Raw genomic sequence first — 19,275 nt, forward strand, 5'->3', positions numbered from 1 at the left:
TCCGCGTCATTATTTCAAGGTCCAGGCAGCCACACTGTGCTTAGAAAATTATAATTCTCAAACGCTCAATGCAATCCTAAAGCAGAGCTCCATAGTAGTATATTACAGCGAATGCCAGTCGTTGTCGTTAAAACGCCGCAGTGAGCGTATTCACCCCAAATCTTCACCAAGCCATCAAAATCTCCCCTATTTTACAGTTTGCCGGGTATCTTCCATCCAGCTCAATGCTGGCTCCACTCAATCGTGTTAAGATCAACGCCTTCCTGCACCAGTTCCCAGAGCGGGCTAAGCTCGCGAAGGAACGTCACGCGCTCCTTCACGGCCTTGAGCACGTAGTCAATCTCCTCTTGGGTGGTGAATCGACCAATGCCAAATCGGATACTGCTGTGCGCGCTTTCATCACTGCTGCCAAGTGCTCGGAGGACGTAGCTGGGTTCAAGGGACGCTGATGTGCAGGCGCTGCCAGATGAAAGTGCAATATCCTTGAGCGCCATCAAGAGCGACTCGCCCTCGACGTAGGCAAATGAAACGTTCACGCATCCAGGGTAATGCCGTTCGCGATCGCCGTTCAGGGTGGTGTGTTCCATTGAAAGTAAACCCTCAAGCAGGCGGTTGGAGAGAGCAGTGATGCGCTTTGTATCATACTATGCGAGGTCAGCTACTAGGTCAAGAGCGTAATGTTCGCAAAACTAAAGTGACTGCAAGAACTCATAACCCCTGCACATTTGTCAACATGGCATGTCGGTGTCACCCAACTTCTGAAAGCCATGCATGTATAGTGCTCATAATCATCGGAAAGCAGAAAGACGACAGACGCAAGTCAGAAAGGGGAGAAATACATACCTCCATTTCTTGCTTAGCAAGGCGGGCAGCCTCGCCGATGCCGACACTCAGGAACGGTGCCAGAGTGCCGCTCCTCAATCCACGCTCTTGCCCGCCACCACTGATGATGGGGTCAAGGCGGACTCTTGGACGTCGTCGGACATAGCACGCGCCGATTCCCTTGGGGCCATAGAGCTTGTGGCCGGATATCGACATGAGGTCTACGTTCATCTTGTTGACGTCGAGCGGGATCTTGCCAACAGCTTGAGCAGCATCGGTATGGAAGTAAACCTTCTTGGAGCGGCACAGCTTTCCAATCTCTTCTACGGGCTGAACGACACCGATCTCGTTGTTGACAGTCATGATGCTGACCAGTGCGGTTTCGGGCCGTATCGCCGCTTCGAGCTGCGCCATGTCGATAAGACCGTTGGGCTGTACGGGGAGGTAGGTGATCTGGTAACCTTCGTCTTGCAAGTGGCGACAGCTGTCCAAGACACACTTGTGTTCGGTCTGACAGGTGATGATGTGGTTCTTCTTGCCTCCACGCTTGAAGAAGCGTGCGACACCCTTGATGGACATGTTGTTGCTTTCAGTGGCGCCGCTTGTGAAGATAATCTCTTTGGGGTCTGCGCCGATGAGGTTGGCGATGTGCTCGCGGGCTTGCTCGACGGCCTTGTCGGTCTCCCAGCCATAGGCGTGGGTGCGCGAGTGCGGGTTGCCATACAGGCCGGTCATGAATGGCAGCATAGCATCGAGCACGCGCGGATCCATAGGGGTGGTAGCCTGGGCATCGAGGTAGATTGGCCTGCTTCCCTCATCCATGATGGTGGCCTGCTTGAGAATCCCTTCGGCCTGTTAGCACACGCCACTTGGTGGATGGCGAGGAAGGAGCTACCTGCTGCAGGACTCATCATGGCATCCGCACTCATTCCGGTGGAGGGCATGGTCGCATCCTCTGCCCTCGTACCGGTCTGCTTCAGGAACGCCTTCTGGTCGGCCTTGATGGTGGTATCGACACTGACAGTCGCCTTGGAGGGCTTCGTCTCGGATACATAGTTTCGCTGCCCGGTGGCGTTGGCAGTGGCAGCGCGCGCAGAGACGCGGGAGAAGGTGGAAGAGGGATAGCGGCGGGACGCAATGCGGAGGGCCTGCCTCGCAGCTGTGGGAGCGATGTGCGGCATGGTGGTGGATGAGATCAGATGGGGTCGCCGCACAAGCTTTTGCTCTCCGAGATGCACGTCCGTAGGGTAGCTGTGCGTGACTAAGACACGGCGGCGAGCCGCGGCTGCCCCGACCACTAACGCCGGCCTTTGCACGACCGCGAGCGACTCGCCGACTGGAGCGCGCCCGGACGACGCTCGGAAGCATCGGCCCAGCTGAGCACAAGGTCGAATTCTTGCACTGGTCCTTCGCCGCGCTGCACAGGCTGCCAGACGCTCCCCGTCGACCATTCCGCGTATCCGCATTGGCGCGTTCACATAGTGCCCAAGAGCCCTAGTGCGTGCCACAGTGCACCGCCACTCGCAGCCCGGGAGCGTACGTCACTGCCGAAGCGACAGGAAGACCTTCAAAGAGGGCCCGAGCCACGCCCGCAAACGCCTCTGCTGGCTGCTGCCCCATACACCCAGTCCCGCTTTACTGCTGCCTCCCTGCTCCCGCCGACCGCACCTCCGCACTCCGAACCCTCGCATCCGCCGGTTTATTTCCAGCAGAACTACCACAGTCGCGACCAATGAGCTGGAAGGGCCTCACCAAGAGCGTCACTCGGGTACGCCCTGGCTTCACGCCGATGACGCGCGCACAGGATGGCTGACAGCTCTGTGTAGGCGCCGCAGACGTTCAAGCAAAAGTTTAATCTTGTGCGTCTCTCTCTCGACCATCCTGCCCGCGCCTCCAGCTTTTGCGCCGGGCTCCGGGACCGCGGGGCACCAAGCTAATCAAGGTCACTTGCAGGGCGAAATCACAAAGGATGCCGTCTACATAGATGCCGAGCGGCGCTTTGAGGAGCTGGAAAAGGAGACCAAGAAGCTTCATGAGGAATCCAAAAAGTATGACATTCGTATCACGTTTCCGCGAAGTGATGCTAACGCGCGTGCAGGTACTTCCAAGCCATAAATGGTTCGTAATCTCGCGCGTTTCTACCACGGGCACGGCTTAACGTCGCATAGGCATGCTCACCCACCAGATCGAGTTCTCCAAAGCTATCGCTGAAATCTACAAACCCATATCTGGGCGCATGTCAGACCCTGACTCGTTCCACGATGAAGGCAATGCGGCAGGCATCGAAGCATGTGGACAATATGAGGAAATCGTCAAAGAACTACAGGAAACCCTGAAACCGGAGCTCGAAATGATCGAGACCCGTGTTATCAAGCCGGCAGACCAGCTGCTCGAAATCATCAAGGCAGTACGAAAAATGGCCCTGAAGCGCGACCACAAGCAACTTGACTACGATCGCCACCGAGCGGCGCTTAAGAAGCTCGAGGAAAAGAAAGACAAGACCCTCAAGGATGAGAAGGCCATGTACCGCGCCGAGGCAGACGTCGAGCAGGCTACACAGGACTACAACTACTTTAATGATCTTCTCAAGGACGAGCTACCCAAGCTGTTCAAACTGGAACGGGAATTCATTCAGCCGCTCTTCCAATCCTTCTACTACATGCAGCTTAACGTTTTCTACACTCTCCACGAACGCATGCAAAATATCGATATTGGCTACTTCGATCTTACCCTAGACATCGAAGCCGCATATGAGAAGAAGCGCGGCGACGTACAAGCGCAAGCCGAGGCCATTTCCATGGTCAAGTTCAAGACAACCGGCGGTCGCAAACCAGGTCAGGGGTCGAAGTACGCATCGAAAGCACTGGAAGCCAAGTCAGAGCGAAGATCATCCACCCTCTCGGCCAGCACAGACACGCCGCCTCCACCTTATAGTCCTACGCCAGGCGTCGGCGCGATCGCGAGTCCACCAGGATCTGCAACGAGTTGGGGATCGGCCGCTAAATCGAAGGGCGCAGCACCACCCCCACCAAAACCCAAACCATCGAGGCTCAGTGGCGTGCCAGCTACCAAGACCGTCACCGCATTGTACGACTACGAGGCACAGGCCGAGGGCGATCTGTCATTCATCACAGGCGATGTCATCGAACTCGTCACGTGGACAGAGAACGTGAACGAGTGGTGGATCGGTAAGGTTCGCGGCAAACAGGGGCAATTTCCAGGTAGGCACATCAATTCGCTGAAATGTTGGAATCTCGAGCTAATGGCATGTCAGGCAACTATGTCCAGTTCAATGCATAAGGCCGGAGGGAGAGATACACATAGATTCTACTTTCGGTGGCATGTTCTCGTTTTAGCGGGGATGAGAGGTGGCTTCTGTTGGTTAACAAGATGGAGTCCTTGCAGACGCAGACTTTGCTTTCGAAGCTTAATATTGAGAACGATACTTATCCACGTCATCATCTGATCATACATGCCACAAAATCATAACAGTAGGATCCATCTCATGACAAACCACGATATAGCCAAGACTTTTCCAGGTACAGCTACTTCATGCTCATTGATGGGAGGTGTGAGAAAGAGTCTGTCACTGATTAAGCGTTCGAGAACACGTCTTCGGACGTTCAAGATCTCTTTCCCTGGGTTCTTTGCCTATGTGGCGAGGCTCGAGGAAGGACAACCCCTATGCCGTGCTGATGAGTGAGTAACATGGACGTCGCTTTAACCTCAAAAAGATAGTCCGCAAGTTTGCTTTTGGTCGATGCATACGACGGTTCGATTGGTATGTTTGGCGCCAACATTTGACGATAGTCTCTTGTCAAAGCTCATTTACATTTTCTGACCTTGCGCGATTGATACTTGCATCCCGAACCCGCACAGCGACCGACAACAGGAATGGAATGCACCATCTTATAGACATCCACGATATCTTATTGCACTATAAGCCTATAAACGTATAAGAGTGAGTTGATATGGGATGAGGTGCGCGCCTATGGTGCGATCTCATTTTTTCTGTCAGCCACTGTGTCGGGTACATCTTGTAAAGGAACGTAAGAACTAATTACAACATGATCCTGTCGAAAATCGGTAGTGGTTCGCGTAAGTCTAAGACTGCTGTAAGCTAGGCCAACACCGTAGGCATTGAAGGGACTTTGTCACAACCACTGACGGCAGGTCATACTGAGTATCCGAGGCACTAACGCCTCGTGTAATCTGAAAGTAAGCTCTCTTTCTTCTTTTGCAGGGCGGCACCATCAACTGTTACATCAAACCATGCGGCTTTTGAGACGAGAGGGATGGCAATATAACGCGCGCTAATATTCTGGGTCATCTGCTCTGACAATGAATGACAGAGAAAATTTGAAGGACTGAACGAGTGGCATATGCGGAACTGTGTTTCTCGATATATGACCGAGGGTGGCCTGAAGAGTGAAATAATTAGTGACGAAACATCGCGCCAAATCAGTCTCGGTTGCGGGCCGGAATAACGCAAGACATGTTGCACGGTCTCCGGATAGGGCTGGGATGGCAGTAAGGTGACTACCTCCATACGCAGTGCTGTTGTGTACAGGCATACAATTTGTACTGCTGCCTGATAATACACTCTCTTCCCGTATACTAAATATAGCCCTGACCGTAAAGTGGTATACTCCGGGTTCAGTAGTCCGGCTTCGGCCTCCCGCGACATACGGTATGCCTATCTGTTCGTCGCGATGCGAAACACCGACCAGTTCAGATGATGAATGACAGAGCGGCTGTGCTGCTGCTCCAAACGTTGCTGCATCGCTTGTTTGGGGCTGAAGGATGCGCGGTGATTTGGTGCAGGAAGCAATTTGCCGTTGCCAAGGCTGAGCAATTTCGTTACAGCGCCTCCTGCGTCGCTGCCTAAAGAAAGACCAGTCGCTCGCTGTCGCTAATCCCCTCCTCCTTGTCTTCTGTTCTTACTTCAGTCTCTCGCTTTTCTTACTTTTCAGCGCATATTTGCGCGTCCACTCGCTCTGTAAATACCTAATCATGTCCGCGCACGAAGAAGCCGACGAGACACGTCCCGCAGTCCCTCCTCGGAGCTCGCAGCGTGACTCAACGTCAAATTCGACGTCGCATCGCGATTCTCTGTATCGCGCGTCGCCCCAGATTTCGCCCGTCCAGCCAGCGCATCCTGTCGTCGCCGAGTCCTCCAAGGCCCCAGTAGCGCCTCCAGTCCCCGAACAGTCGGCCCAACAACAACAGCATCAACCGGCCCCCACCGGTCAGCCAACACAGGCGCAACAGGTGCACAACCTGTTCCCAGGTACGGCGGCCCCCGAGACGTTCAAGACAAAGCGCCAGGAGCTGGAGGAGGGCGACGCGCACTGGAAATGGAAAGTCGGCTTCCGCGCGATCAGCATCATTGTGGGGCTTATCGGCATCGGATGTGCTGCATGGATCACCTCCAATTACAACAATAGCAACTCATACACCTCGAGCTCGTATTACTACTACTACTACGACGACTACTTGATTCCATACACCCTCGTCACTTTCATCCTTTCCGTCCTCTGGAGCGGCGCCTGTGTCATCGCCTTCTTCGCGAGGCGGCCCAACCGCCCCATTCACCCTGGAGCACAAGTCGGCTGCGATCTCGTTCTCTGGCTGGGCTTCGCTGTCACGGGCGCCTTCGCCGTTATAGGCACGCTGAGCATCTATTACTCTGGCCAAGACGACTATTCCTCATCTTCAGGCGGATATACCCAGGCTAGCAATGGTACATGGGTTTGGACTTCTAGCAGTTACTCATCCTCCTCGTCCTCCGCCTCAACCCGAAGCTGCGAATACTACTCCAGCTCCAGCTCGTCGTCTTGTGCGGCGCAAGATGCCTATTTCAACGCTTTCATGCACTCCAAGGACCAGCGGTACAACCTCGATTTGACGGTGACTGTCTGCCAGTTCATCGCGCTTCTGATGCACTTCATACTCTTCGTGTGGGCATGTGTCGACACTGCCCGCCGCAACAACCGTGGCGTTTCCAAGGATGCTGAGAAGCTGGCTGCCGACATCGTCATGAACATGGTCAAGAATGGAGCAATCATCCCTGCACCGGGCCAGGCGTACTTCCCACCTATGGCACAGCAGGGCGCCCCTATGGGATCAGTACCCATGATGTACCCGCAACAGCAATATCATCCTCAACAACAATTTCCAGGTCAGCTTCCTGGACAGTACAATACGCCGATTTCGCATGGAAAGACTCCGATACCGCAACCCCCGGTGGCCTCGAGTAGTGACGAGAAAGGCGCGGGTGCGCGGTACGCATGATAAGAAAGAGGAAGGGAGGAAATTCGACACATTTGGATGGCACATTTTTGCTTAGTGATGATACCCCTCGCATACATAATCCTAATGGCTCATATATAGAATGAAAAAGAGCTCCATGATTTACACGTCATCTTCACTGCCGAATGATGTAGCGCACTGGGTCTTGAGCAAGCTGACGAATGCAGATTGAGAGCAAACATTGTAGTCCACAGTAGCTAACGTCTATCAAACGAACACATTTCGCAAACGCTCCAGTCCTTGTCAATTCAAGGGAAGCCCATTTCACCTCTGCGCCCAAGCTCTGTACCACAACACTACACTGAAGGGTAATATACTCGCATGTACGCCGACTGCTTATGAACTTGTGGATACAGCCACGCAACAGGCCCAGACCACTCCACGAACGCCGCAAGCCTGATGAATCCCGCGATCCTTAACCCTAATCCCGGCCTCTCCCGCCTTTCTTCCTTCTCAGCACCCCGCCACCTTCGATACAGCGAAACGACAGACGGCTCTAGCAGTATCCCAAATGCCTGTGTTACGAAGCAGCGGAATACCTCAATTTCGGATATCGGCATTCCGCTCGAAACGCCCGCGACCGTGTGCAGTGCGCCTGACAGCGAGAAGCTGCCTACGACGGTGAGACCGCCTGTGACGGCGTTGCCCCAGGGGAGCTGCGCCACGTCGTGGACGAGGGCTGAAGAGATGTCGGAGAGTGAGTTGCGAAGGATTTGGTGCCAGGATTTTCTGTTACAGTCTCGCGTTAGCTGAATGCATGTAGTCATATGTTGGAAGGAAAGAAAACCCACTCCTACACGTTCTTCAGACTATACGCGTCGCCCACGGACCCGAATGCAGGCCGCCAGCTTCGTACGTCAAGCAGCCCTAGTCCGACGACTAGACTCGCTGCTAGCGCTGTGAAGCCTTGGATGATGCAGTAGAACGTGACAGCGAAGCCAGCGATGGAGAGGAAGCGGAATTTGACCTGGGGAGCTGTCACGCTGTCTAGCCACGCGAAGAATCAGAGATGAGTGGAAGAGGTCTTGTGGATTAGCAGGGACTTTTTTGCTTCGGAGGGAGAGTCGAGGTGTCGGAACGACCACATTGCGATCCAGCCTTTCTTCGAGGCGCACGAGAAAAGTATCGACCCAGACCAATGTAGAAGGGATCATCCTGATGATAGTGTGGATGTCCCATGCCAGCTTCGAGCTGTTTTCCCTGATGCGAATGTAATGGACCATGCGGATTCTCGCGTACTCCTTGGGAAACATCAAGCGCAAAGCTTTCATGGCTCGCTTGTTTAAAGGTATCTATGTTGGCACGACTTCTTTTGCGGAAGTGATTTGAACTGCAGATGAAAAGTGTATATCACGCTGATCGCCACAAGTCTTCACTTTGCTCTTGGGAGGCACACTATCCAGACGAGGTACATCACTCATATCGTTCGGTGGAGGTAGCCGTACATCGTCATTTGAGATGGGCTTGGGCTTTGGATTCGCAATGTAATGCAAGACTTCAATGCGCTTAGCAAGTCTCCGCGTCCAATTATGGAACTAGGTTGACCTGTCGGTACTTCTCCCGATGCTGGTTGATAGATTTTGGTGCGTACTATAATCGCACTCGAGATGGATATGGGCAATGAATGCGGCACGCTTTAAGTGTGATCGATTGCGCGTCGACTGGCGAAACTGCGCGCAATTTCGTTCCGTTACCATTGGTCGCCGCCTCCCATGCTGCTAGTAGGCGATGATACACGAGATGCTGTGTTGCTTCCATCGCGGACGATAGCCGTCCGCTCGTAGGGCGAAGACGCGACGGAGGGAAGAAGCCAGGTAGGAGAGCAATTTCAAGCTCAGTAACGCGGGGCGCAGTTTATGGAAACGAAGCTGGAGACGCTAAGAAGGTGCGTGCTCAAGTGAAGGTGAAGCGACAAATTTTGGCAAGAGCGTAAGTGAAGACAAACGGCGGGGTGCGGCATCGAATAGAAAAGGTTGCGGGGCGAAAACTAAACGGCGGGAACATACTACTCCTAAGGACCTCCCCCGTGCGATATCTTAACAGCGTTCCGATGGTATCGCTAAATGGCTCCGCAGTGCGTACAGTCATGAACAACATCATCCTCCAGCAGATCACTTTCATGTCGCCGATTCAGGTTCTCTCTCAGCGACTCGTACCTCGCATCTCGATTCCTCGCCATCCAAATACATGTTGCCTATGGCACTCTCTGGAAATGGCAAGACCACCACAAACCTCTTCTTCACCCTGATTTTCTTTATGTAGTCTGCTAATTGCGCTTCCAGAGGTGCCCAATCCCAGCGACTGTGCTCTCCGTCTCTGCATTGAAACCTTATCAGAAGCTCGTTCAGGCCCTGCAGCGTGGAAAGGAAGTGCCAGCACTCCTTCCACCAGGCCAATGTCTCGTCTGCGATGCCAATGTGCAACGTCGACGGAGACAGGTTCCAGTGGATATAAAGACGACGTAACTGATTGAGGCGCTGAGGGAGAATGAAGTACGGCAAATACAGAAGCGTTGGTTTGTCATGCTGATGAACTCTCTCCTCGTGTGGACCAATGGCCAGCACGAAAGTCTGGGACTCGTAGATCGAGCCGATGGCTTCTAGATACCTATTCCATGCAAGTCAGTCATCAGAACAACCAGTGGTCCGGCCAAACACTCGAGAGAGTTGCATTGCATCAGTCGAAGTACTTACACCTGACGACAAGTGCACAACAGATTGATGGCAGCCTTGCGCGATCTTCTTTTGCGCCCCTTCTTGTGCTCCTCGGGGGGATAGTTCAAAAACTTCCAGCCGGGGCCTTGCTGCCTTTTCCACCCTCCATCATCGGCCCAGAACTTCTTCGTCCACCCGTTGCAGCGCCACATATCTAGCTCTGCGCCATCGACTTCGACTCTGAGCATCTCTTCGCCGAGCGCAAAATCGTATATTCTCCTCCTTATCTCCAGAGGCAATTTCGTGAAGAATGCACCCGTCTGTGATACAGTCTTCCAACCTTCTTTGCCGTCAGACTCACTGATTCCTAAAGGTGGTGTGATCGGTCTATCCCTTCTAGGAAGCCAAGCTGGGCCGCCATGCTGTGGCCGGGCTCCCAAAACCACGAGATCGCTCCGAGGACCAGGCTTTCGAGCTTTACGCTCTGCTTTTTTTGTTGTTCTATCCATCGGGTTATGGTGGTACCACTAGTTGTTGCAAAATCGCGAGGGCTGATACCGGGCTCAGGGTATGGTGCAGATAATGCATATACAGCAGCAGAATGGAGTCCAGGGCGGTAGAAACTCCTGCCTCTTATTGGTCATGTCACAGGAGAACGCCGTTGTTGCTGTTGCGGACAGAAGGTTGTTAATGTGTCGTGGCTGAATAGGGATGATGTTCGGAGGATTGTGGCGCAGGACTGGTGCCTGGTCTCGTGCGCCTCGTTTCAGAGCAGGGGTTTCAGGGACTGTCTGACAAACAATACGTTCACCAGGAGATGTCCAGCATCGAAGAAGTGGAATGGTGTGCGGACAGATTCTCAAGATTGGTGTCGCGATCCGTGATCTTAAATTCTTCCGAGGTCGATCATGCTATCACTGTCCCGAGGAATCTTCAAGCGAAGTTTTAAGGAAGATCTCAAAGGGCTGCATGTCCTCGTCGGTGAGTTGCTAGCTCCCTTGACGCTTTCATCTCGTATCAGAAGATGACGAGCTGTTGCCACGAAACTCTGAAGCTATAAGTACGATGGCATAGGTAGTGACTAGTGGTATTGGGAAGATAGGATGGCAAGGCGCTCCCTGATCGTCACTGCAAGTATACGAGCCTTCGCTGGCTCTCGACCCGATTTCTTATCGCTGCAGGCTTCTGTGGAGGTGATTTGCGATGGGCGCATTAGGATGGATAGCTGGAGTTGCAACAGGAGGCAATCCTGTCATGACGTAATAGCCGCCACAAGCGGTAAGAGTTGATATCCTCCCATAACATCTACCATGCAGAGTAAACTCGCAGCTGCTCCAGCGAAGGAATTGCCAAAATGTATTTCGATGTGCAAAAGTCCCGGCCAAGGCCGCATCACTCCTATCTCCGTCTGCCAAGAGCTCCGCCCCAACTGGCTCCACCCCGACTTTCACCTTTGAGTACGTACGTACAAAAGAGCAAAGAGACGCACTGGCATCCTGACTAAATAATTTGCGGAGTCAGCTGAGGCCTGGCATACTCTTTGTAATCAGCTCTCCCACAGGCCTTCAGTGCTCCGCGTTGCCATGATCGTGGATTTCTACCATGAGGCTTTTGTCACAGTGCTGAAGAATGACCGAGATGGGCTTATATAAAAGTCTTCCGAAATACGCTTCCGTTCTTACCATGTAGATTCGTTATATGGTTTCATAGGAGCGAAGACATAACACAGCCTACTCCATCATCTTGAGCATCAAAATGTCTCACCTCCAATACTTCGACTACCCCAACTTCGGCACCCGTACACGAAAAGACTTCGGTGCCTCACAGGCCGTTCGTGTTGGGAACTTCATCGAAATCTCCGGGCAGGGCGGCTGGGACCCAGAGACGGAAGAGTTCCCCATCGCTCTGTCAGATGAGGTTGAGCAAGCTTTCTCAAACGTTCAACTCGCGCTTACAACTGCTGGGGGAAAGGGCTGGGATCGCGTCTACAATGTTCGGGTCTATATTAATGTGAGAGGAAAAGACGGCTGGCCGGAGTATGGACAACACCTGACTACGAGCCTGAAGAAATGGTGTCCGGTAAGTCTTACGAGGTGGTTTGGACCGCGAGTATTTGCTGATGCTCTTGCATAGAACCACGGGCCAATCGTGACCGTTTTAGAGGTAAAGGGATTGTTCAGAGATATGCGCATCGAGATCGAGGCGACGGAGCATGTGGGCTGATGCACCCTATTCATGTATCTCGGGCTACTACATTACTAGAGGACTAAAGAGGTACAAAAGAAGACTCCATCAAAGAGTCAAAATCAAAGATAAATCTACTTTATGGGCACCAAGTTATCCAGGGAGTCGTCATGCCGAAATTCAGAAAACACCATAGCAGTCGGTTAATGATCTCCGCTTGGTTCGCGAACGCCTCCCGCCTCCCATTCCAGATCGCCACCTTGGTCTTTCATCTTCTTTCGTGGTGGCTCATCGTGATCGTCAGTCATCTTGTTCTTCCGCTTCATTGCTCTCTTGTTTTCTATCTCGAACGTATTCACAAAGCCGTCGCGTTCATGAGCCGCCTTGCACCTGGGGTTCTTGCAATTTGGGTTCTTGCAATTTTTGAAACCTGGACAGTGAGGACGCTCGCAGTCGACCCCGTTCTTCCAGTAGTTGTAGCAAGTGTCATTCTTCTCCTCGTCGCACCACGTATTCCACCATTCGTGGTGACAATTTTTGCAGACCACACCACGGTGTCCGCCGTCGGGGATGTCTTTTGGTTGACTAATTCGGGTCCCGGCTCGTACGTTAGCTCGATATGGAGACCGCGAAGGAGATAAAGATGCGGCGCGGGATAAGGGTCGAGTGGGCGCCAGGTTTTGGGAGGATGGATGCACTTGGGTCGCTGGTCACTTTAGCTTACGACTTCATGCTCGAGGAAAATTTACATACTATGCTGTTCGATATGAGGAAGGTAACACCCCCCAGCAATCACAGTCTGCGGACGGCGGTCACCACTCTGTTGAGACCCCTGGCCGTTCGACTGAGATAAGCCATTCTCGTTGTTCATGAAGCGGCTTGACTCTCCCAAGGTCTCGAGACTATTATCGATATGCTTAGAGCCAGAATTGACCGACTGCTGGAGCAACGTGTTTGGATTTGGCGGCTGGAACGTGGGCATAGTTCCTTGGAACTGATTCATAGGAATCACTGGCGAGTTCCACTCATCGTTGGGACCTGGCTTATGCGGCAAACCTGGTGTTGATACGTTTGTATTTGTGGTACGTCGAATTGCGTCCGTACCGTGGAGAGCCTCCGTTTGGATTAAGAGCTTTGGTGTTCGATGCGTCGGGTTTGGCATGCGAACTGCATTTTGCCTGTCGAGTGACGCATATGCTAGGTGAGACTTCTGAAGTCGTGGCGAGCGTCGAGGAGGAAGCGCCTGCGTTTGTGTCTGACTCTGCATGACAGAAGTGGCACCATTTTGAAGGCTGTCATTCTGTAGGGTTCCCGTTGACACAATTCCATGATGATTAAAGCTGGGAAGTAGATCCTCACTGCAGACAGGGCTTGACATTATAGGGGAATATTGGGATTGCGTCGTGAAGTCCATCTTCACTGCATTTTGCTGCTTTTGAGCCTGGAAACGTCGCATGGATTCGCGAATCTCCCTCTGAATAGCAATTCCTTGGATGCTACTCATCGTAGCGTTGAAGTGCTCCTGCATCGCCGATGATCGTAAGCCTGGGTCATCGCTTAGTAGTACAAGATCCAGGTCAGTTGCCTGACCAGACGCGAAACGGACTTGAGCCTCCTTGAGAGAATTGCCCACGAGCCACTGCTGGAGCATCTGCTGGTGCTGATTCGCATTATCTTGTGGAGTGTTGAATCCAGTAGCCAACTGCAAATTCACGGTTTGCAGAGTACTGGGAGTAGAGATTGATGCAGAAGCACTATGTTGACTCCTGTTATGTCCCAAACCTGGCGTTGTATTTTGTTCAGCCTCATTCTGGTGGCCATTAGATGGAGTTGTCATTGTGAGAACGTTCTTGTATCTTCGGCCGGTCTGCAGTGGTGTTGTAGCGGAGGGAAGTTGGGGTATGTTGGTGGAGATGCTGTTGCGACGGGAGGCAGGTAGGCCATTCTGCGAAGCGGTGATCGAATTCTCGATATTTCTACCACAATCGTTCTGAGAAGCCTGCTGTTGGACCTGTGGAGTTTGTTTTAAAGAATTCCGTGCTGAAACTGAACCAGTGTCCCTGTTCGACGTCTGAAGAGGCGACGCAACTCTTGATGGCGTTGGGGCCTGAAACCTGTTGATGAGGTCACTTCTGGCCTTTGTGGCCTGCCTACGTTCATGTTCATGTTGCTCTTCGCGCTCTTTGAAGATCTGCTTTAGCCACTCGATCTTCTGATCCTTGGCCTTGACCTCAGCACAAAGCTTATTCTCTATCTCTTCATGGAGGTGCGACATGGTTCGTTCGAGTTGAGCCTTCTCCTCGCGAACCTTCTCAATTTCGGCGTTCTGTTCCATGGCCTTCATCAAGAGGAGCCCTTTATGTTCTTTCTCGCTTTTCAGCTCGTTAATTTTGTCAGAGAGCTGTGCAAGTAAGCTCCTTTTCTCTTTTTCGAACTCTTCCCGGCTCTTCGCGACTATCTCATGGACCCTGGCCTGAGCCTCTTCGACTTTCTTTGCCACTGGAGTTTCATAAACATTCTGTCTGAATCTCGGTGTGCGCTCAGAACTTACGGTCTGTGTGCTGCTTCTCAAGCGCTGTAGACTTTTCCAGCTCCGCTTTCTTCGCCTCAAGGGTTTCCTTCAAGGCTTTCTCGAGGCGCTCAATCGTGCGCTCAGACAGAGACACGTGGTTCACATAGCTGAACTCAATCCGGGTATTATGCGCTTCTAGGTTCTCGTACTTCCTCCTCATTTCCGTCTTCTCCTGCAATCGCCAGTGCGCGCGAGTGAGCGACTCGACGCACGTGTCGCAATTCGGGTTGGCCTGATTCAAGATCCATGACGGAACGGTGCCACCCGCCGCAGAAAATTCCGCCATGTCAATATCCGTGGCTATGAAGAGCTAGTTGATCGTTGTCAGCGGTTTTGTGTGCGTGTTGCGCGGCGAGCGTAGTGGTTGTGCGAGACTAAGATGGCGTTCACGCGAAAGTAGAGAGTAAAGGTTGAGTAAGTCTCAGTGGGTAAACGTCGCAAGAAAAGCGGCAGAGATAGATATGACCTTCGCTCTTCGTCAGTTGATTGGGTGATTGCTGCGCCAAGTGAAAGCAACGAAAAATGAAGGGCGAGTCCTGCACCGACTAGGCAGTAAGGTGCTCTGTCGCCATCGTTTGAGTTCCAAGTCAAGGTGAAGACTCCTATATTGTGGTCTCAACCACAGTTCGACCTCAACCAAAAATCTTGGCCTATCGCCTCCCATAACCGTGAAACATGGGTCAAGCTTACAATTCTAGCGATAGTGGCAAGTCTACGAGCTACACAATACCAGATACATGGTGTAAGTGGGAGTCCGCGGCGGACATCTCTAATATGCGCACATACTTACCTGCCACTTCGAGGACATTTTGACAAACGCACCGACGCTGCCCCACACCGGACAAGGTGCTCTATTGCGGAGATGCAAGAATGGATAGGATAAAAAACAGTAGTATCATCAGTAACAGTTCAAATTCTCATTACTATTATCATAGAGCGTTGCGGATGCTTATCTGCCTGTCCGCTTACACAGTAAGCTCTCCGTTGAGCTTCAGATCTCGGGAACTGAATCCGACATCCACACCGATGGAGCTTGAAGGCAGCCGCCAGGTCTGCCCAGTGACGTCCCAGTAGCTTATGTCACGGCGCATGAGTGGGAACTCGACCGTGGCGGCCTCGCCCGCTGCCAACATGACCTTGTCGAACCCGCGAAGGCTTCGCACAGTCTTGTCGCCTGCCTCCGAAGGGAACGATACATACAGCTGGGGCACAGCGGCACCGTTCACGGCACCCGTGTTCTTGACAGTCGCACATACGGTAACAAGCGTCTGCCATAGTTCTTCGTTACCACCAGGTATAACCTTGGCTGACGAGCTGGGAACACGTGACGGGTTCGATACGGCGGACTTGATCTGGAGATCCGAAAGCTCAAAGGTTGTATAACTGAGTCCGAATCCGAACTCATATGCTACACTCTTGTTCGCGGCATCAAACTCCTTGTAGTCGATAACGTTACCCTCCTTGAAGTCGTCCTGCCAGGCATTGGGATTAGTCGACTCCACAAGCTCAGTGCTGTTAACGATCCTGAGATCGTAATCTGTCTCATTGTTTGCAATCGTGTAAGGAAGGCGGCCGGAAGGATTGACATCTCCCCAGAGCACGTCGACAATTGAGTTTCCTGTTTCTTGACCTGGAAAATGGGCAGCTAAGATTGCTGTGACGTTGGCGTTGTCTTTCCACGGCAGAACGTTCGGCGAAGCACCATGCAGGACAACAATCGTGTTCGCGCAGTTTGAAGCCACTGCCTCCACAACAACAGTAGAGTTCCATTCGGCGATGAGCGTGGTGCGGTCGTCGCCTTCGCTTGCCCATGATTTCAGAAAGACAATGCAGGCGTCCAGTGGTGTGGGCGAAAGCGAGCTAAGGCCGCCTGCCGCGATCGCGACGTTGTCTGTAATGTACTGGACGAGCGCGCCATAAGATTGGCCACTGCAGCGCAAGTCAGCAAAGATAACACGATTGAACCCAAGAGCCGACTATACCGAGTCTTGATCGCATCTAGCGGTGGGATAATGTAGGTAAAGCGTCCAGTGCCGGACCCTCCCCCAGCTGCGAGGGTGCCGATATCGTAGTCGCCCGATGCAAGTCCACTCGATATTGAAAGAGAATATTGACCGCTGGTCAGATCCGCTGCATCATTCCCAAAGACGCCAATATTCTTAGGCTCCTTTAACGGTAATGTGTTGTTGACATTCTTCAAAAGGACAGTGCCTGCTGCGCCTAGCTCACGAATGAGTTTTGAGTGCTGAGCGCGTACATCAACCATCGGTCCTAGAGTGTAGTTGTATTTCCAGTCCGCCCTTGAGAAGAAGCTGAGGGGCACGGTAGACTCGTCAACAACAGGGAAGCCAACGTCTTGCCCAAGGTGGTAGTATGGAGTCATCACGCGAAGGATCATGTCATCAACACGTTCAATGGCCAGAGAACCGTTGGTGACAGCAGTAGAGATGTTGCCACCCCAGAACGAAGATGACGCTCCGCCTGTGAAGCTAATACCTCCAGGCATGTTCATGTCCAGTCCAGCTTCAATCCCGGCATAACCTGTATGGACTGCCCCCCAATCGGACATGACGTATCCTTGAAAACCAAGCTCATCCTTGAGTAGTCCATTGAGGGTTTTGCTGTTCTGACAACCGTAGGAACCGTTGATGCGATTGTAGCTGCACATGAGCGATGCTGTTCCCGCCTTGACCGCGTTTGCGAAAGGCCACAAGTAGGTTTCATGCATGGTCTTGTCATCGATGTTAGATGAGATGGCTTCGACCTCGGTTCCGTTAACGGTGCTCGGGTTGCGCTGTATCTCTTGCTCATTCCCAATATAATGTTTGGTGCAGGCTTGAACTCCAGTGGACTGGATACCAAGTACTGTCTCTTCGACAAGAACTCCAGAGAGATAGGCGTCAGGTGAGAAACCTTCCCAATTGCGGCCGCCGAAAGGTTCACGACCTAGAGGTCCTACAACCGGCCCAAGTATGACATGGGAGCCCTTGCCTATGATACTAAGTTAGTGGTGCTGTTGTAAAGCAGACGTATGGTTGAAAATGCCGTATGTTGCGTTTCATAGTGATATGACGAGTCTCGGGCAGCGAACGGCACTCCAATCGGATCTTTCATACCTTTGAACTCTTCAGCCATCTGCACGCCACGCTGCTTGACCAAATCTCGATCCCACGAAGCAGCAGCTGTGATTCCCGCAGGGAAGACGCTTGCGAGCACGGCTTGCCGAATTGCGAGCGGACCGTCTTGCAGGCAGAGACCACTGAAGTTGAGCCGCGGAATTGGCGCAATGTTGCCAACGCAAGGACCAGAAGAGCCTACCAGAGTCAGCAATAGTAACAAAATAGAACAGAACAGGTCCATCCGCACCTGTTACCATGAAGGTCTTCTCTTCCAGCGTCAACTGTGCCACGAATGCCTTCGCCTTCTCTAGCGCCGCTTCCCATCCTGTGCCGGTGATGTTTGCTGTAGGTGAAGGTTATTCAAGCAGCCAATCATGTGAAAGGAAAGAGCATACGAGAAGGATAGACTGGTGGGCTAGTCCCATACTGCGTGTGTTCAATGCCAAATTGAGCATAAGCTGTGGTAGCCAGAGCAAGCCATAGTGGTGCTGAGTGCAACATCTTTGATTAAAAGAGCTTTTGCCAGCGTAGCCACAGACTCCATGTTATTGCTCCATTATATATGTCCCGGATAGAACTCCACTCGGGACGCAAATCCAGCCCGGACTGAGACCGCGAGGCACTAGTGGAATAGGGATCGGCTCATCGAGGCGATGTTCAGGTGCACAGGTTACATTTTCCCCTCGATGCCATGTCTGCGGGGCCAAAAGACGCTCACCACGCTACTATGGGCATGGTCGCCCACATCGTGAGCGGGCACACTGGCCGGCAGTTGAGGAGAACATCCCCCCCGACGCGTTGTTGAATATGCTACGTAGCGCCGAAGTCAAGCATCTGGCTGTGTTGGTACATAGCATCATAGAATGACTCGATGGACCCATGTAGGAGTTCACGTGGTAGCGGTCGGTGATTCCTCAGAGAGGTCTGGTGTTTTGTGGGTGCAAGGTGCGGGGATGTGGGGAAGCTCCAGATGGGCGCTCGCCCTTGCCCATCTCGGCCGACTCCGTGTCTTCACATCCAATCATCCAAACAAACGTCAGTTCCATAGCCAGATCGTTGGAACTTGTCCAAGTTGGCGGCTGGCTTGCGGTAATATGGCAGAACTTCGGCTCCTGCATGCATCACGTCTCCGCAGGCATCATGACCGTCGATTGAGCTTCCAACAGTGTGGAGATGGACCACAATAGGCGCACTTTGAGATATCTCGACTCTGCTCGATATGGAGATCGCAGCGGACGGGACCAAGAAAACTCTCGATCAACACATTGTTACGAAGGCCTTCAGATTAAGCCTTCTGGCTAGCGCGCCATGAAATCTTCGCGCTACATCAACACGGGACGGATGCGCTAGCTACCCGCCACACCTTCCAAGAATTCACTACACGGAACAGCTTAGGGGACTGCATACTGCAAAGTATTCATTGGAGCCGAGCAATAGCCAGCTATTATTGTCCATGATGACTGCCGATATCCTTTAACCTCAGCTTTAGCATCCCGAATCTAGTCCTCGGCACCAACCCCTCGCCCTTAGATGTCTTGCACAGCGGACGGAACTCTGTATCCGCAAAGTCTCGGCCCAACTCCAGCCGAGCATGCCTTCCTGTTGGGCGAGC

At 52.6% G+C, this 19,275-nt stretch overlaps 8 protein-coding genes across 8 annotated transcripts; 3 read left to right on the forward strand and 5 right to left on the reverse strand.

Moving 5' to 3' along the window:
• Nucleotides 1-200: 200 nt before the first annotated feature.
• On the reverse strand, nt 201-2,143 carry CC84DRAFT_1160724 (cysteine desulfurase). Its single transcript, XM_018177568.1, has 2 exons — nt 844-2,143; nt 201-644 (listed from the first exon to the last, which is right to left on the reverse strand). Exons 1-2 carry the CDS (start codon nt 1,642-1,644, stop codon nt 222-224), a joined length of 1,224 nt encoding a protein of 407 aa, XP_018039969.1. The 5' UTR covers nt 1,645-2,143; the 3' UTR covers nt 201-221.
• A 629-nt stretch (nt 2,144-2,772) lies between these two features.
• CC84DRAFT_1084798 (BAR-domain-containing protein) lies at nt 2,773-4,288 on the forward strand (the record flags this gene model as incomplete). The annotated part of the gene is made up of 3 exons (XM_018174069.1): nt 2,773-2,870; nt 2,921-2,940; nt 2,991-4,288. Coding segments are annotated over 3 exons (1,416 nt in total), but the record flags the coding sequence as incomplete, so codon positions are not given.
• A 483-nt stretch (nt 4,289-4,771) lies between these two features.
• CC84DRAFT_441914 (uncharacterized protein) lies at nt 4,772-5,672 on the reverse strand. The gene has a single exon (XM_018186301.1). It carries the CDS (start codon nt 5,507-5,509, stop codon nt 5,018-5,020), a length of 492 nt encoding a protein of 163 aa, XP_018039971.1. The 5' UTR covers nt 5,510-5,672; the 3' UTR covers nt 4,772-5,017.
• Nucleotides 5,673-5,835: 163 nt separating this feature from the next.
• On the forward strand, nt 5,836-8,125 carry CC84DRAFT_1172156 (uncharacterized protein; the record flags this gene model as incomplete). The annotated part of the gene is made up of 4 exons (XM_018179960.1): nt 5,836-7,106; nt 7,491-7,831; nt 7,898-7,986; nt 8,030-8,125. 4 exons carry the CDS (start codon nt 5,836-5,838, stop codon nt 8,123-8,125), a joined length of 1,797 nt encoding a protein of 598 aa, XP_018039972.1.
• Nucleotides 8,126-9,251: 1,126 nt separating this feature from the next.
• CC84DRAFT_1172157 (uncharacterized protein) lies at nt 9,252-10,297 on the reverse strand (the record flags this gene model as incomplete). The annotated part of the gene is made up of 2 exons (XM_018179961.1): nt 9,252-9,741; nt 9,828-10,297. The coding sequence occupies 2 exons, from the start codon at nt 10,295-10,297 to the stop codon at nt 9,252-9,254; spliced, it is 960 nt and encodes a 319-aa protein (XP_018039973.1).
• Nucleotides 10,298-11,450: 1,153 nt separating this feature from the next.
• Nucleotides 11,451-12,100, forward strand: CC84DRAFT_1137405 (putative L-PSP endoribonuclease family protein). The gene is made up of 2 exons (XM_018176147.1): nt 11,451-11,867; nt 11,922-12,100. The coding sequence occupies exons 1-2, from the start codon at nt 11,544-11,546 to the stop codon at nt 12,009-12,011; spliced, it is 414 nt and encodes a 137-aa protein (XP_018039974.1). The 5' UTR covers nt 11,451-11,543; the 3' UTR covers nt 12,012-12,100.
• A 75-nt stretch (nt 12,101-12,175) lies between these two features.
• On the reverse strand, nt 12,176-15,352 carry CC84DRAFT_1213021 (uncharacterized protein; the record flags this gene model as incomplete). Its single annotated transcript, XM_018182495.1, has 4 exons — nt 12,176-12,678; nt 12,726-14,471; nt 14,524-14,854; nt 15,335-15,352. 4 exons carry the CDS (start codon nt 15,350-15,352, stop codon nt 12,176-12,178), a joined length of 2,598 nt encoding a protein of 865 aa, XP_018039975.1.
• A 143-nt stretch (nt 15,353-15,495) lies between these two features.
• On the reverse strand, nt 15,496-18,164 carry CC84DRAFT_1235297 (avenacinase; the record flags this gene model as incomplete). Its single annotated transcript, XM_018183843.1, has 5 exons — nt 15,496-16,473; nt 16,527-17,535; nt 17,661-17,858; nt 17,911-18,006; nt 18,059-18,164. The coding sequence occupies 5 exons, from the start codon at nt 18,162-18,164 to the stop codon at nt 15,510-15,512; spliced, it is 2,373 nt and encodes a 790-aa protein (XP_018039976.1). The 3' UTR covers nt 15,496-15,509.
• Nucleotides 18,165-19,275: the final 1,111 nt, after the last annotated feature.

The sequence above is a fragment of the Paraphaeosphaeria sporulosa genome (assembly GCF_001642045.1).
Source record: "Paraphaeosphaeria sporulosa strain AP3s5-JAC2a unplaced genomic scaffold CC84scaffold_2, whole genome shotgun sequence".
Lineage (NCBI taxonomy): Eukaryota > Fungi > Ascomycota > Dothideomycetes > Pleosporales > Didymosphaeriaceae > Paraphaeosphaeria > Paraphaeosphaeria sporulosa.

Coding starts and splice junctions, on each gene's coding strand:
- CC84DRAFT_1160724 (XM_018177568.1), bottom strand. CDS start 1,644: ATGGATGAGGGAAGCAGGCCAATCTACCTCGATGCCCAGGCTACCACC. Junction 645..843: donor TTGCTAAGCAAGAAATGGAG/GTATGTATTTCT, acceptor GACCTCGCATAG/TATGATACAAAGCGCATCAC.
- CC84DRAFT_441914 (XM_018186301.1), bottom strand. CDS start 5,509: ATGTCGCGGGAGGCCGAAGCCGGACTACTGAACCCGGAGTATACCACT.
- CC84DRAFT_1137405 (XM_018176147.1), top strand. CDS start 11,544: ATGTCTCACCTCCAATACTTCGACTACCCCAACTTCGGCACCCGTACA. Junction 11,868..11,921: donor GCCTGAAGAAATGGTGTCCG/GTAAGTCTTACG, acceptor GCTCTTGCATAG/AACCACGGGCCAATCGTGAC.